Source organism: Phodopus roborovskii, unplaced genomic scaffold (genome assembly GCF_943737965.1).
Source record: "Phodopus roborovskii unplaced genomic scaffold, PHOROB, whole genome shotgun sequence".
NCBI classification, from domain to species: domain Eukaryota; kingdom Metazoa; phylum Chordata; class Mammalia; order Rodentia; family Cricetidae; genus Phodopus; species Phodopus roborovskii.
Window position 1 is genome coordinate 51,199,957 of NW_026126433.1, and position 14,369 is coordinate 51,214,325.

The 14,369-nt window shown below is 44.2% G+C and overlaps 1 protein-coding gene across 1 annotated transcript; it reads right to left on the minus strand.

Annotated features, from left to right (window-relative positions):
- Positions 1-6,693: 6,693 nt before the first annotated feature.
- Degs1 (delta 4-desaturase, sphingolipid 1) lies at positions 6,694-14,363 on the minus strand. The gene is made up of 3 exons (XM_051186480.1): positions 14,198-14,363; positions 9,685-10,427; positions 6,694-7,132 (listed from the first exon to the last, which is right to left on the minus strand). The coding sequence occupies exons 1-3, from the start codon at positions 14,277-14,279 to the stop codon at positions 6,986-6,988; spliced, it is 972 nt and encodes a 323-aa protein (XP_051042437.1). The 5' UTR covers positions 14,280-14,363; the 3' UTR covers positions 6,694-6,985.
- Positions 14,364-14,369: the final 6 nt, after the last annotated feature.

Genomic DNA, 14,369 nt, shown 5'->3' on the forward strand with positions numbered 1-14,369 from the left:
TTTTTTTTTTTTGAGCAGGTTTCTCTGTAGCTTTGGAGCCTGTCCTGGAACTCACTCTGTAGACCAGGCTGGCTTCAAACTCATGGAGATCCACCTGCTTCTGCCTCCTGAGTGCTGAGATTAAAGCCACGAGGCAGTACCTCCCGGCTCATACCTTTTAATATTGGCTTTAAATATGGAAGCCTGGCTTCTATTCCCCCATCTCAGCCCTGAGCTCAGAAGAGAGTACAGGATCCAGAGGCCCAGTGAGCATCTTAACCAGAACCTTCTACAACAAGAGCAGCCAGCCCACAGAAGGGAAAGTGCATCCATGTTGATGGAGATCACTACCTAGGGCGGAGGTAGGTGGCTTTGCCCTGACTACTTCTCTTATTGTGTGTGTGAAACAGGCTCTGTTTGTTATGGATGCAGAAGAGTTCAACCATCTTAAAAACTCCTTATGATGGTGGACAGATGGCTTAGAGGTTAAAAGCACTGGCTGTTCTTCCTGAGGTCCTGACTTCAATTCCCAGCACCCACATGGTGGCTCACAGCCATCTCTAATGAGATCTGATGCCCTTTTCTGTCTGATATCCTCTTCCGTCATGCAAGTGTACATGCAAATAGAGCACTCATATACAAAAAAAGAAGAATGCATAGATAAATAAATCTTTAAGAAAATCCTTAGGTCAAAGTAATAAAACAAGCAATACAATTTGGGTGGCTGCCAGGGGCTGAGGGAAGGAGAAGGAAGACTGTTTAATGGGTGCCAAATTTCAGTTCTGTAAGGCGAGAAAGTCCTGGGGATGGTTGCACAACTGTGAGTGTGCTAAATACCACCAAACCTTGAAGGGGTGTGTGTGTGTGTGTGTGTGTGTGTGTGCTCACACTTAAGATACCCAGGAGCAGGTCCCCTGTTACAGATGGCCGACTCACCCAAAGTGGGATATGGGAACTGAATGTAGGTCCTTTGGAAGAGCAGCTATCGCTCTAAACTATTGAGATCTCTCCAACCCCCTGCAATTGTGCATTTTACCAGTTTTTAAAAGCAAGATGTCAAACAATGGTTGGGCAGCAGTGTTAACTGCTGTTGTCTGGCATAGTTGTGACTGACCATTCTCACTGTTTGCCCCTGTTTTCCCTGTGAGTGGCTGAATTGATAGAAAAAAGCTGTTACACATTAGACTAACTTGGAGGATGTCTCTGAATTTGAGGGTGACATTTGTGGTAAAAATTCTTTCTACGAAGACTTTGAGTCTAGACACTTGGGTTGTCTGTCGTTATGCGAGTTATTTACTCTTTCCTATTACCTTATTTTCTTGGATGAATCACAAAGGTAATTAATACATGAGGATTAAACAGCCCACAGAGACAGGAACAATGGTGAGTGGGCTCAGGACAGAAGCCCCATCCTTCTGTCAGGACAGGTTCTCTAGAAATGAGCACACACATTTGTGGTTGTGGTCCTTTAGTATTTACAGAGTTTGTCTTCCTAATATTATTCTATGTGCTGGATTGAAGTTTTTCCTATGCTCTTGCTTATGTTATTAATTTACAAAACAAACCTTTCCAGGGCCAAAGTCACCTCAGCCAGGCCCAGACAGGTCTGGAGAAATGTCACCATTTCCCTGAAGTACAGCTATAAGTAGCGATCACAGCATTCCTCTCTTCTCACCCTGGAATTGGGATGGATGTGTTGGGAGGGAGGACCAAAAAGTGGAGCCACCCAGCCCTGTGAACATCATCTTTGCAATGGCCACATCCCCGGCTTAGTGTACAGTCCCAACAGGACTTACCGCTGTCCCAACTCCTTATTCCCCAGTGAGCAAACACATGTTTGCAGTTAATTGAAGGGTGGTGTCACAGGGTGATGTCTTGGATTTAGAACAAAATGGTTCAAATTACCAAGGGTAGCTGGTTTTTCCACCACTCTGAGGCAGAGCTAACCCACTTGAGATGTTACCTAATTAATATCTTAGAGCCTCAGTTTCAATGTTCTTTCTGTGTATTCAGTTGTGATGATCTTGCCAACTCAAAGGATGCCATTTTCCCAAGACAAGACTGCACTAGTGTTTTGAATTTCTTTTTATTTAAAAAGAAGGTAATATAGGAACAAACAGAATGGACAGACATGGTCCATATGGGTGAACTCAGGAACCCTTCCAGAGCTCTCAGGCATGGCTCAGAGTCCACACAGAATCAGGACTCGATTAGTGAGTTAAGACTAAGTGAGAGAGACAGTTTACTTTTCAAGAGACCAGGTGTGTGTGTGTGTGTGTGTGTGTGTGTGTGTGTGTGTATGTGTGTATGAGTGTAAGTGTGTGTGGGGGGGTTCCTTAAAATCTTCCTTTATCAGCCGGGTGCTGGTGGTGCACACTTTTAACCCCAACACTCGGGAGGCAGAGGTAGATGGATCTCTGTGAGTTCGAGGCCAGCCTGGTCTACAGAGCAAGTTCCAGGACAGGTTCCAAACAATACAGAGAAACCCTATCTCAACAACCAAACCAAACCAAACAAAACCAACCAACCAACCAACCAACCAACCAACCAAACAAACAAACAAACAAAAACTTCCTTTATTTCTCTTTCCACCCCAGGGTTGCAGATTCCTTTAAGGCAGCCACAGACTTGTGTGGTGGCCTGTAACTAGGCCTGTAAGTATGAGAATGAAGGGCTCTGAGAGGAGGAGGTGCACACAAAGATGACAGCCACATGCAGCAAGGATGTGAAGCCTGGTGCCTTCCAGGACTGGCTGCAGTTGCTTTTTTGACCTCGACATGTGGTGAATTCTCATTTTTATCTATTTTTTCAGAAGTTGACAGATGTTGAAAAATTACATTTGTACAACTGAAGGATGACAGCATTGAACTAGAACCTGCAGTTACTTTCAATTTGGAGTCTTTAATGTGAGGTGAGGACATAGGAGAATGAGCTACCATACTGGTTTACGATCAAATCTCTATGAAGAAATCCCAAAGATGAAACATTGGCTTCTCAGTGGTCCATGGTCCTGTGGGTCGATGAGACTGGACAGTAGCTACACACACACACACACATACACACACACACACACACAGAGAGAGAGAGAGAGAGAGAGAGAGAGAGAGCTTACTCCTACCACTGAAACTGGGAACCCACAGTGGAAAACAGTGATGGGTATAGGGTAAAGGGCCTAATCTGAGAGGTCACAATTGACAGTCCTTTGACTGGCCATGGAAGCACACCATTTTCTAATTACTACCTTTGAAAGGCTCTGGGGGCTTCTGCATTCTCACGGTGGTGTTGCATTGGTATGTGTTCAAAAGCTGGAAAGCTAACATGCCATGCTTTCTCTGACGAAGACATCAGGAATAGACTGACTTCCTAGCTCAGGGAACTCCAGCCTGGAGAGGAAGTGCAGATTCTGACTATGTGCTTATAACCACCAGGGAGACTGCTGTTTATGTAGGGGAGACACTCATTCATGCCACAAGAAGTCCTAGTTACTCACTCTTATGGGAATGAGGCTCAAGCCACAAACTGGTCAAAGGAAGTGTCACTCAGGTCTTATTGAACCCTCCTCACAGGCCAGGAAGAGCAGCCTTTGAGAATTACCTAATACAGGAAAGGGATTAGGGAGACTCTCCTTGGATTAGAAATTGCTGAGCATCACTGAGAGGGCATGTCCATTCTTGCAGGCCTCAGTCACAAAGCATCCATTTACCCCTTTACAGAGGATTAATTGTATATACAGTGATGTGTGCCCAGTCACCACTAACCCATTCTTGAGTGCAAAAGTGATTTATATTTCTGTGGTTCCCACCCGTCTTTCCAGAAGGTTCTGTTCCAGCTGCCTCCTTCCCCCACCCCATGCAGCCATGCTTCACAGAGCCCCTGGGACTCTGTCCTCACCTTTGTGTCTCTGTCTCAACAGGTGCACACCCACATACCCACGCACCCTTCTAGAGGCATCACCTTCTGACCTACAGTAATGTCCGCCCCTGCCAGCACCTGAAACCTTCCCTGGAGGTATTACTGGCCTCCTGACCCACCTGTCAGATCAGCCTGATTTTGGCACAAGTTAAGCTTTTGTACTTTGGATGAGGGTCCCCAATGTCTCCTCTGCTGTGTCACTGACTGAATTTTCAGAGAACCAGCTATCTGACCTGTAGAGCCATATTTTGCCACACCCTACCCTTTCCCAAGGCAGGACCCTCACCTTGGCTGTGCCCTGGCAGAGTTGACTAGCTCCAGGCCTCACTTCAGGCAGCTGCCACCCTTTATAGGCTTAGGCACCTTTGCCAGCTGTCTCAGCTGTGCTGACACTCAGAATGCTGGGAATGGTTGATGGGCTTGCTGGGCCACCATTAACTCCAGGCTCTAAGACTGCCCTTTCCTTCCAAATGACAACAGCTCCTAAGTTTTCTCTGACAAGAATCAACACCCTTGTCCACACAACAACAACAATCTTCCAAGTCAACAGTAGGTGGAATAACAAGAGTTTAGGCTTTGTCAGTTGGTACAATCCCTCACTGTTATCATGTGGCCTCAGGCTGCTCACCCATGAGCCGCTGAACAGCAGAGATAAGTTACCCATTAGGCTGACATGGACAAGAATATGTGCACTAGGTCTGGCAGAATGGAGGACAGATAGTCATCCTCCACCCCATCAGGCCACATGCTGATCCTCCTGCATTCTACTGAGCAGGACATGTGTCTCCTGGCATTACCGCAACAACACTTTCCAGCTGGCACCATGCTGTTACTGCCTTGTGTAATACCTGATGAGGTATTACACAATTTACAGAATAAACAAATGAATGAATGCACCTTTGCTATGGATTTAAACAATGTCTCATATTTAAGCCCTTACACTGTTGAACATTTTCCTAGTTTTATTTCTGTTGCTGTCCAAACCAAAAGCAACACAGAAGAGGAAAGGGATTCATGTGGATTAGAACTCTAGGCTACAGTCCATTACTATGGGGGAAGTCAAGACAGGAACCTAAAGCATCATCAACCAATAATTAATCTCTTTTAGCCGTAGTTTTTATCTACAAAATGAATTGGTACCATGTATAGTAATAGATTATGAATACATATACACAGGTATGTATACATCTCTATACATACATAAGGGGAGTATCTCAGTGGTACTTGCCTAGCATGCATGGAGCCTTAGGTTCCATCCCCAGTGCTGCAAACAAGAATAAATTAAAGACAATGGATGGATGGCAAATACTGAAAAGGATTCTCAATAAATGTCCCTTGTTTTAAATAAATATATTGCATTTACCCAAAGAGTATATAAACACATTTCTCTTTGGTTTTTAGATAAAGCTCAATAAAATTCCAGAACTCCACTCTCATTCTATTAACCAAGACAGCAGTCTAGCACTGTTCAGTTAGTGGCACAGAGATATCAGTCATTTGTTTCCCATTAAGGAGTCACCGCCTCACGGGAGGCAAATGGTGCATTATACCATATCGAAGCTGTGCGGGACGTGGTCACTGGGAAAGTGGCTCTTGACCTGCTGTGGGACAGAGCTGAGGCAGGGAAGAGTGGTGCAAGCCATGACAGTTTTGACTGCTGAGTAGTCACTGAACCATTTCTCAGGCCTCTGAAGGTACTGGACCCATTTGGTGAATCTCTCTTTCAGAATGACAGAGTTGACAGGAGTTATAACTCCTCCAGGTAAAGTCAGAAAGGGAGTGTGAAGGTTTGCCAATCCCACAGGGGGTTCTCTATTCCACTGTCTGGGCATCCCTTAACCAATATAGCTGACATTCTAAACCACTCTTCCCATATACACTGCTTTTTCTCCAGTGACACTTTTGAGGTAACTGGGACTGCTGGTCTTGAAGTACATGATGTTAGCTACTAGAGACCAACTACCCACCACCAACCCAGTGTTTGCACAGCAATGAGAGAACAAAGTCTGTCAGCTGTTTCCGATGTGAGAGAGGAAGGGAGTTGATATGGGCATGGTTAAATTTAGTAGACTTTATTCAGGATCCAGCAGTGTCTAATTTAGGTGACATGGATATGAGTAAAAATGCCAGTTGGCACACACCTTTAATCCCAGCACCCAGGAGGCAGAGGCAGGTGGATCTCTATGTGTTCCGAGGCCAGCCTGGTCTACAGAGTTTCAGGACAGCCAAGGCTACACAAAGAAACCCTGACTCAAAAACAAACAAACAAAAACTAGCTCAGTAATTTACAGAGAAAGAACTTTCCGTCTTATGCTTATAGGACTTTCCCAGGGGAGACATGAACAAGTATCTGTTGATGCCAGTTTGGGCACCAAAACCAGATCAAAAAAAAAAGTTTTACCTAAGTCTAGTTTAGTAAACCAGTGAGTTTATATGGGTTACTTAACTAGCAACCCAAAGGCAGTTGCATCAGTGAAATGCCCAGCGCAGGTGACAAATTCACAGAAATCACAAGGATGAAATTCCTGGCTGCCTGTAGGACTCAGACAGGGGCTCTGGAAAGCCCTACTGCATGAGGAGGGCTTTGTGATGGAGAATTTTATCAGCTTCCTGAGTCTTATAAGCCTCCCCTTTCCCTCCATAAACAGATGTTTAAATCTAGAGGAGAGTTACACAATACTACATGAACTAAAGTCAAGCCTGTAATGAAACTTCTGAATGAAATTATAAGTTCCCACAGCACTCTAGTAATTATAGCATATAGTTAGTAAAATACAAAAATGCAATGATTATTAAGGTATGGCAATTAACAGTTCAGTTTATTATTTTATAGTGAAAAATAACATAAGCTTTTTATAATATGCTTACAAGTATGACAGACACAGGTGGAGATACCCTTAGTAACAGTAGTATAATGCATGAGTGCAGGTAAGCGCAAGAGTCGGCTGTTAGAAGGCTGAGTAGCTTTTGATGCCACCAAGATCCTGGTTGGGAATTATGACAGTGCAGCTTCTAGGCATCACTCATCTTAAAATTAACAAAATAAAAATTCCACTTTATCAGCTATTATGAGGAATTCCTTTAGCTGTGGTTTTTACTCCAGAATCTCATTCCCCTTTGGAGGCCTCTTCATCCGTGAGTAGGGACTTATTGTGTCATCCATCACAAAATCATACAGTACTTTGATCCAGGAGTTGTACTGGGGGAGTTTATCATAGTATTCAGCTGCTATTTTCCTCACCTGGAAGTGAACAAAAGCAAAGTGAACAGTGAGTGTTACTGAAGCCTCAAGATGACAGCTGAGTGTCTGACAGACTGGGGGACAAATACCAAGTGAGCCAAAGGGAAACACCCTTGCTCATGGTCCTTCAGATGGCCTGCAGTTCTTCATGAATAAGATGTCTGCAGATCACATGACATAAACAGCTCCATCAAAATCCACAATGGATTTAGGGCAAAGCCAGTAGCAATCAGAAAGATGCTAGCCTTCCAAATAGTAAAATGATAAAGCCAGTTCAGAGCCTGGACAAGCACTTGAGTCAAGACATTCCTGAGAATGAAAACGTGCTAAAGATCATCATTAGCACAAGAAGTCGATAAATTGTAGACATTATAAAGACATAAAGCTAAAAACCTCAAATCCTTAATACTAAGAATTAAACCTGGGGTATTTGTCAGCAAGGTCCAATTCACACACTGACACAAGATGGCTGTGATTCTTAGAAAGTTGTGAACTGAAGAAAAGTATGCTTAAAAAATATTTTGGCGGGAGTCTGGTGGTGCACTCCTTTAATCTCAGCACTTGGGAGGCAGAGGCAGGCAGATCTCTTTAGAGTTCCAGACCAGCCTGGTCTAGAGTGAGTTCCAGGACAACTAGAGCTGTTGTTATACAGAGAAACCCTGTCTTGAAAAGCAAAAACAAAATGTTTTGTATTGGTGCTAGAAAAATAGTTCAGTGGCTAAAGGGCTGGCTGCTCTTCCATAGGACCTGTTAGGGCTCCCGGCACTCAAATGGTAGTTCATAACAGCCTATAATTCCAGTTCCAGAGGTTCTAACACTCTGTCTTGGCCTTTGAGGCAATAGGTACGCACATGGTACATGTACATATTTGCAAACATACATATACGTAAAATAAAAATTAAAATATTAACGTACATAGGGACTGTGAATAAATGTTAGGTAGTTACTGAATAAACAATTCCTTGGAGACAGACCTCTTAGAAGAACAGGAAAGGCAGGGCTTTCAAACTCTATGGCTGTTTATTGAGTATTAACTTAACAAAAGAGTAAGAAGATAGGAAGGAAGAGTAGGAAGCTAGAGTCTCACTGGTCTACCAAGGGCTTTAAATAAGTACCGCCTGAACTACACTAAGTTTTTAATTTGGGGACTGTTCCAGGAAAATACACATATTTGAGGGAAATTTTTGCTTAATGGTTGATTGATTCTTCTCCTTAATTTGTGATCCTTTTTTTTTTTTTTTTCTTAAAGTAAGAGTTCTCTAAAAAAATAAACTCAGTTCCCTTGACACAAATGAGGGAAACATGGACTGCCAAATTATGTCTGCTAGTATACCAGCAGAATGACACAGAGGGATGCCTCCACAGACTTGGTGTTGTTTTCTCTTCAACTGAAAAGCTGAGAGGATAAGGGAGCCCTCGTGCCCTTCACCCATTTCCCAATTGGCCCTTTGGTACACTTACATGTGTACTGTGTAGATAACAAAAACACTCTGCTTTCTTCCTTAGTTGTGCCAACTTAACCCATATTTCAACTCTAAATACTGCAACATGTCCAAAGACAGTTGTCCTACAAAACCCTATCACCATTATACCTGGTAATCTAACTTTGATGACTATTTTTATGGTATGGATTACCCACCGAGCCAGTATTGTTTACAGTCTTTTCTTAACCAGATCCAAAGAAATAATCACACACTGCAATTGGCTGTCCTGTTGTATGTAATTTTTCAACAGTGTTTAAAAATTTGAATGAGTGAGTATGACACCATGAAGTATCCATTAGGGTTCCCTTACATACAACATCTTTTTTTTAAGTAAAGAAAAACTATTTTTCATATATATCATTTTTTTAGAATTATGGAGTTTTCTTTTTTTTTTTTTTTTTCCTACGTGAACAGTAGGTTTTGTTTTTGTTTTTTGAGACAGGGTTTCTCTGTGGAACAGTCGTGGCTGGCCTTGAACTCCTGCCTCTGCCTCCCCAGTGTCAGGCTACTCACTCTGAAGATAGAAAGGCTGGTGAGAAGGCTCAGCAGGAAAACTACTGAGGTTAATAAGAGTGGCTGGTTTTGGAAAAGATGGGAAGAATGAAGGCTGCAATGTCTTCTTTTGTTTACTCCAGGCATAACACACTGAAGGTCGGCCAGGAAAAGGTTATCAACATGGGCACTGACACTGTCCACTCTACAGATTAGTTATGCAGATCACCTCATTTGTGTGTTACAAAAGCCACACATCTTAGCCAAGTACAACAGCTTAATGGTGATGAATGTTCCATGAACAGATGCTTCCCGCAGAGGAACAGTTTTCGAATTCTGAGCTAATTTAACAGGTAAGAGATTTGCACGTCTAAGCTCTAAGCATGACCACTAAGCATGACCACTAAGGACCCAGAACAGAAGATCTGAATCCTCACTGAAGTTAGGCTAGCAGACATAGGATATATGTTCTCCTTTTATCTGACAAAACATACTAAATTACTTTTTACAATAAACAAGCCATGACTAATTTGATTGCATCACCATCAAAAACAAAACATCAAGTCCTTCACTTACCAGGGGCAGGTTTTTTCCAGGAACGTTGGGGAAGTCATGGTGTTCATTATGGTAGCCCACATTGAAGGTCAGTAAATTCAGAGGCCCATAATATGAGTACGTTTCGTGCCCCTTTAAGAACATGTAATGTTCTGCTATAAAATGCCCAGAAATTGGGTGCAAACCTAGGCCAAGTAGGGAGGCTGCCAACATGTAGACTAAAGATTTAATTCCAAAAACATAGTAAATTATAATGTCAAAAATGATCTGGATCACAGTATTGATGATTTCCAGGTAAGTAATGGGTTTCGGATTGATGAGTAGGGGTCTAAAAGCATAAAAGAGAGGCTGAAGGACAACCCAGACCAGCTTCCTGAGAGTGGTGCAGAAGAACCAGCCCTCAAAATCAGTAGGAATATCCACATCGATGCCATCAGCTCCCAGGTACCGATGATGGTCCATGTGGTATCTCTTAAAAGAAACTGAATATGGAACTCCCAAAGGGAGGTTAGCAAATATTCCAAACCAGCGATTCCACAGCGATTTGTGATGACCGAAGGGGAAATTGTGAGAAATCTCATGGATGCCCAGAGTCATTGAGTGGTTAAGGCAGCTGCCAAAGACATAGGACCAAAATATGACCCATTTCCAGTCCAAGTCTTTCACTAAGTAAAATGAAGCCAACTGGGCGAGAAGCATCACAGATATGATCCAGATCAGATTGGGGTCAGGTTTCATCAAGGATTTTATCTCTGGATACTTTGCTGTAAGAAAAGGAAATACAAACAATCAGGAACAAAGGAAAGCACACAATAGTTCAGCAACTGTAATTAATACAATTAGATTTCCCTCTTTTCTCAATCATAATCCTTCCCCTTACAGACTTCACAAAATATTCATTCCCTAAAGGGAAGGAATATATCCTGGTTAAAAAAAAGTCACAAAATAGCATGACACAACATTTTATGCAAGAAAAACAATCTGGACATTCTGAATTCTCCTATATTAAAATAATTACACCTATGCTTAGACAAATACACACATATTTTCTTTTTATTTTCTATTTTACACGTGAGAATATTTTGCCTGCATGTATGCCTATGGGCTGTGTGGATTCAGTGCCTATAGAGGTCAGAAGAGGGTATCAAATCCCCTAGAACTACAGTAACAGATGGTGTGAGCAACCATGTGACACTGGGAACTGAATCTGTGTCCCTGCCTAAGAGCAGCACTGAGCTATCTCTCTAACTAAAGCTCTGGCATATTTATCTTATGTAAACCATTAAATTAGCACAGCTGACACAAGAAAGAGCATTAGCATTTGTTTCATAGAGCTTCAAATTATAAAATTCATTTTCATGGTTCTATCAGACCAATTAACTTCCTCCTAATAATTCTACTCTGACAAACTCCCCAAGCCCATATATAAGGATCTCATATGACAGCAGGAAAGGACAGTACTGAAACAGTGCTTATCAACACAAGAAACAATCAAGCTGGACCTCCTCCCTATACCAAGAGTTAACTCAAAATGGATAAGTCTATCTATCAAAATTGTAGAACTCAGAAAAAATGATAAATTGAACCTGCATTAAAATATTCTTTTTCAGCAGGGCGTTGGTGGAGCACACCTTTAGTTCTAACACTCAGGAGGCAGAGGCAGTGGATCTCTGTGAGTTCGAGGCCAGCCTGGTCTACAGAGGGAGTTCCAGGACAGGCTCCAAAGCAATACAGAGAAACCCTATCTCAAAAAACCAAAAAAAAAAAAATCAATCGTCTTTTTCAGATGGGCAGTGGTGGCACACACCTTTAGTCCCAGCACTGGGGAGGAAGACGCAGATCTCTGTGAGTTCGAGACTAGCCTGGACTACAGACTAAGTTCCATGACTGCCAGGACTATTTCACAGAGAAACCCTGCCTTGGAAAAAAATAAAACAAAACAAAAAACCAGAACTTCTTTTTCTATAACAATACCATCAAAAAGAGCAGGTGACAATCTAACAGACAGGCAGACACATTTGCAAGTCATATATTCCATAGGACAATCATATCTAGAATATGTATAGTTCAAACTTTTTAAAAGGCAAAAAAAAAAAAAATCTAATAGAAAAGATTTATAAATGGTCCCTTCCCCAAAAAACCACATGAAAGATACTTGACACCTTTAGGAAAATACAGAGACCACAAAACTGTTGTCATTTAAAAAGACAGTTGTAGTTCAATGGCAGAGCACCTGACTAGCATGCCTGAGGTCCTAGATTAAAAGGAAAGGTAGAGTAAGGGTTTAGTGAACCCTGACATCACTCCTCTGAACCCACAGAGAGCATGGGGTAGTAGTGGGCATCTGTAATCCCAGCAGGAGTATGGCAAGGAGACATGCTGAGACTGAAGATTGTCCAAGAAGCTAGGAAGCTTTGGGACCAGCTAGCTTGAAATGCCCAGCACAGAAGCAGAAACAAGAGACCCTGCCTCAAAGCAATATGGTAGGAGAAAGCCCACTCCTGAAAGCTTATCTCCTGGCCTCCACAATGCACGCAAATGGGAGCACACCCATGTGCCTGCCTACACATGAAAAGACAGGCAGTAACTAGGTTGTGGAGAAACCAGAATCTTCATGCACTGCTAATAGAAGTGTAAGATGGTGAGCTAGAGAGATGGCTCAGTGGGTAAGAGTACTGACTGCTCTTTCAGAGGACCAGGGTTCAATTCCCAGCACCCACAGGGCTGCTCAACTGTCTGTAACTCCTCACAGACATACTTACAGGTAAAACACTAACAAAATAAAATTTTTAAAAATGTAAAATGGTTTAAACTGTTTGGTATTTAACCAAAGTGCTAAGAAGTGCCAAAAGGATCCCCAAACGAAAAGCATCCATACCCTGTACACGAATGTTCAAAGGAACATTATTAAAAACAGCTGAAAAGGAGAAAAAAAAAAGGCTCAAATGTCTGTCAAATACCTACAAGTAAAATGTGGTTATCACCTCATGGGAGTATGAAAGGTGTGGTCCCTAGTTGATACTGAGAGGATCCGGAAGGCTCTGACCCAATCTATAGACTAAACTCTCCAAGGATTCACAAAATGATGGCATATTGGGGGGGGGGGAGAGCTGGTCACCGGAGGCAAGCTACAGAGGACATGCTCCTGCCTGCGCTCTCGCTCTCTCTCCCCCCCCCCTTCCTGGCTAGCATGGGGGTGGGGTGGGGCGGCTTTCTTTCCTTCAAGCCCTCTCTACCATGATTTTACCAGACCTCCATCCAAAAGCAATAGCAGCCGTGACCACCGAAGGAAACCATTAGCCAAAATAAGTCCTTCCTCCCTCGTGTTGTTCAGGTATTTACCACAGCAGTGAAGCAATGAGTTGCCAAACCTAAGAGCACAAAGCAAGTGATAGCACAGCCATTTATAAAGTTTTGCCTTTCCAACCTAGTCACTCAATTCAAGTTCTCCAGCAGAAGCCAGGGGAGCAGCTCTGATGTAGAGAACCAATTAGTACCAGGAATCTCTGAGTTTGAATTCCAGGGCTAGGGGGGAAAATCCATTTTGAAAGGCATCTATTCACTCTTATCTGTGAAACACGAAATTTCTAAGTTTAGCTACTGAACAAGTCAGGGCCTCAACCACCCAATGGGCAAAGATTTTTAAGAAAGAGTGTAAAGATGGTGGGTAATAGTCAATTCCTCGTATTTAGTAGCCTTTTATTGATTTCCTCATTTTTTAAAGAAACAGCAAAAGTTAAAACAAAAAACCTTTCGCTCTCTAGCAACAGGAAGAAGAAAAAAAGCGGAAAAAAAAAAAAAGCATATTCTTCAGCTGCAGTCTAACCCGGATGGGCCAGACAAGTACTGAAAAGGGAGAATTAAACTGGATAATATATTCAGAGTTCTCAACCTAAGAACTTATCAGTCCCCTTAAAAGCAGTGATGTGACAGACTTCTCTAACCCACGCGGAAACCCCTAACATCCTCTAGGCCCAAAGTCCGGAAGGCTAAGCCTCGCGCCTCTCCTACCCAGCAGCCAGACCCGCAGGTGGCTGGGAAAGGACGCCCCGGAGGGGCCGTGCAGTCCGAGAAGCCTCTGGCTACCGGGAGCTGGTCCCCCGCTGGGCCTGCGGCTGGCTGGACCACGTGATCAAGGATCCCGGGGCCCGGGGATGCCCAGGACCACGCCCTGAGCCCATGGGCCTAGCGGGCGGTCCGGCTGGAGCCCACTCACCCCTCCCGCCGTGAGGGGTCATTCTGCCGCCGGGACAGGAGGAGACCAGCCCGGGTCGCCCCACCGGCGGGGCCTCAACTCACAGGCCGGCGGGGCCGCCAGCGCCTGACCACCGAAGGGCCAGCGGCGCGCGGGGACGCGTAGGTCCCCATCCGTGGGGCCTTGGGCTCGCCCGGAACCAGCCCCGCGCCCCGCGTCGGCGGCCGAACAGCCGAGCGTCTGGAAGGAGCCTCGGAGACCGTGCTCACGCGGCGCGCGCGGGAGGCCGCGCAGGGCCCGCGCACGGCCGAGCGCACATAACGGGGCGCCGGTCCTCACCCAGGATCTCCCGGCGCCGGTCGGTGTGCGGCTGGTCCGTATAGACCCACTCGAAATCCTCTCGGGACACGCAGCTCCCCATGGCGGCGGCGGCGGCGCGCGGACCCGCTCTGCCTCACGCTCGCGTCCCGGCCCCGCTCTAGTGGCTGTGTCGGCAGCTGCTTTCCCGGCT

What these genes read in the sequence shown, in the direction of transcription:
- Degs1 (XM_051186480.1), bottom strand. Translation starts at nt 14,279, where the DNA reads ATGGGGAGCTGCGTGTCCCGAGAGGATTTCGAGTGGGTCTATACGGAC. An exon ending in CCGGCGCCGGGAGATCCTGG is followed by an intron (nt 10,428 to 14,197) that starts GTGAGGACCGGC and finishes CTTTTCTTACAG; the next exon opens with CAAAGTATCCAGAGATAAAA. An exon ending in CTGGAAAAAACCTGCCCCTG is followed by an intron (nt 7,133 to 9,684) that starts GTAAGTGAAGGA and finishes GTTCACTTCCAG; the next exon opens with GTGAGGAAAATAGCAGCTGA.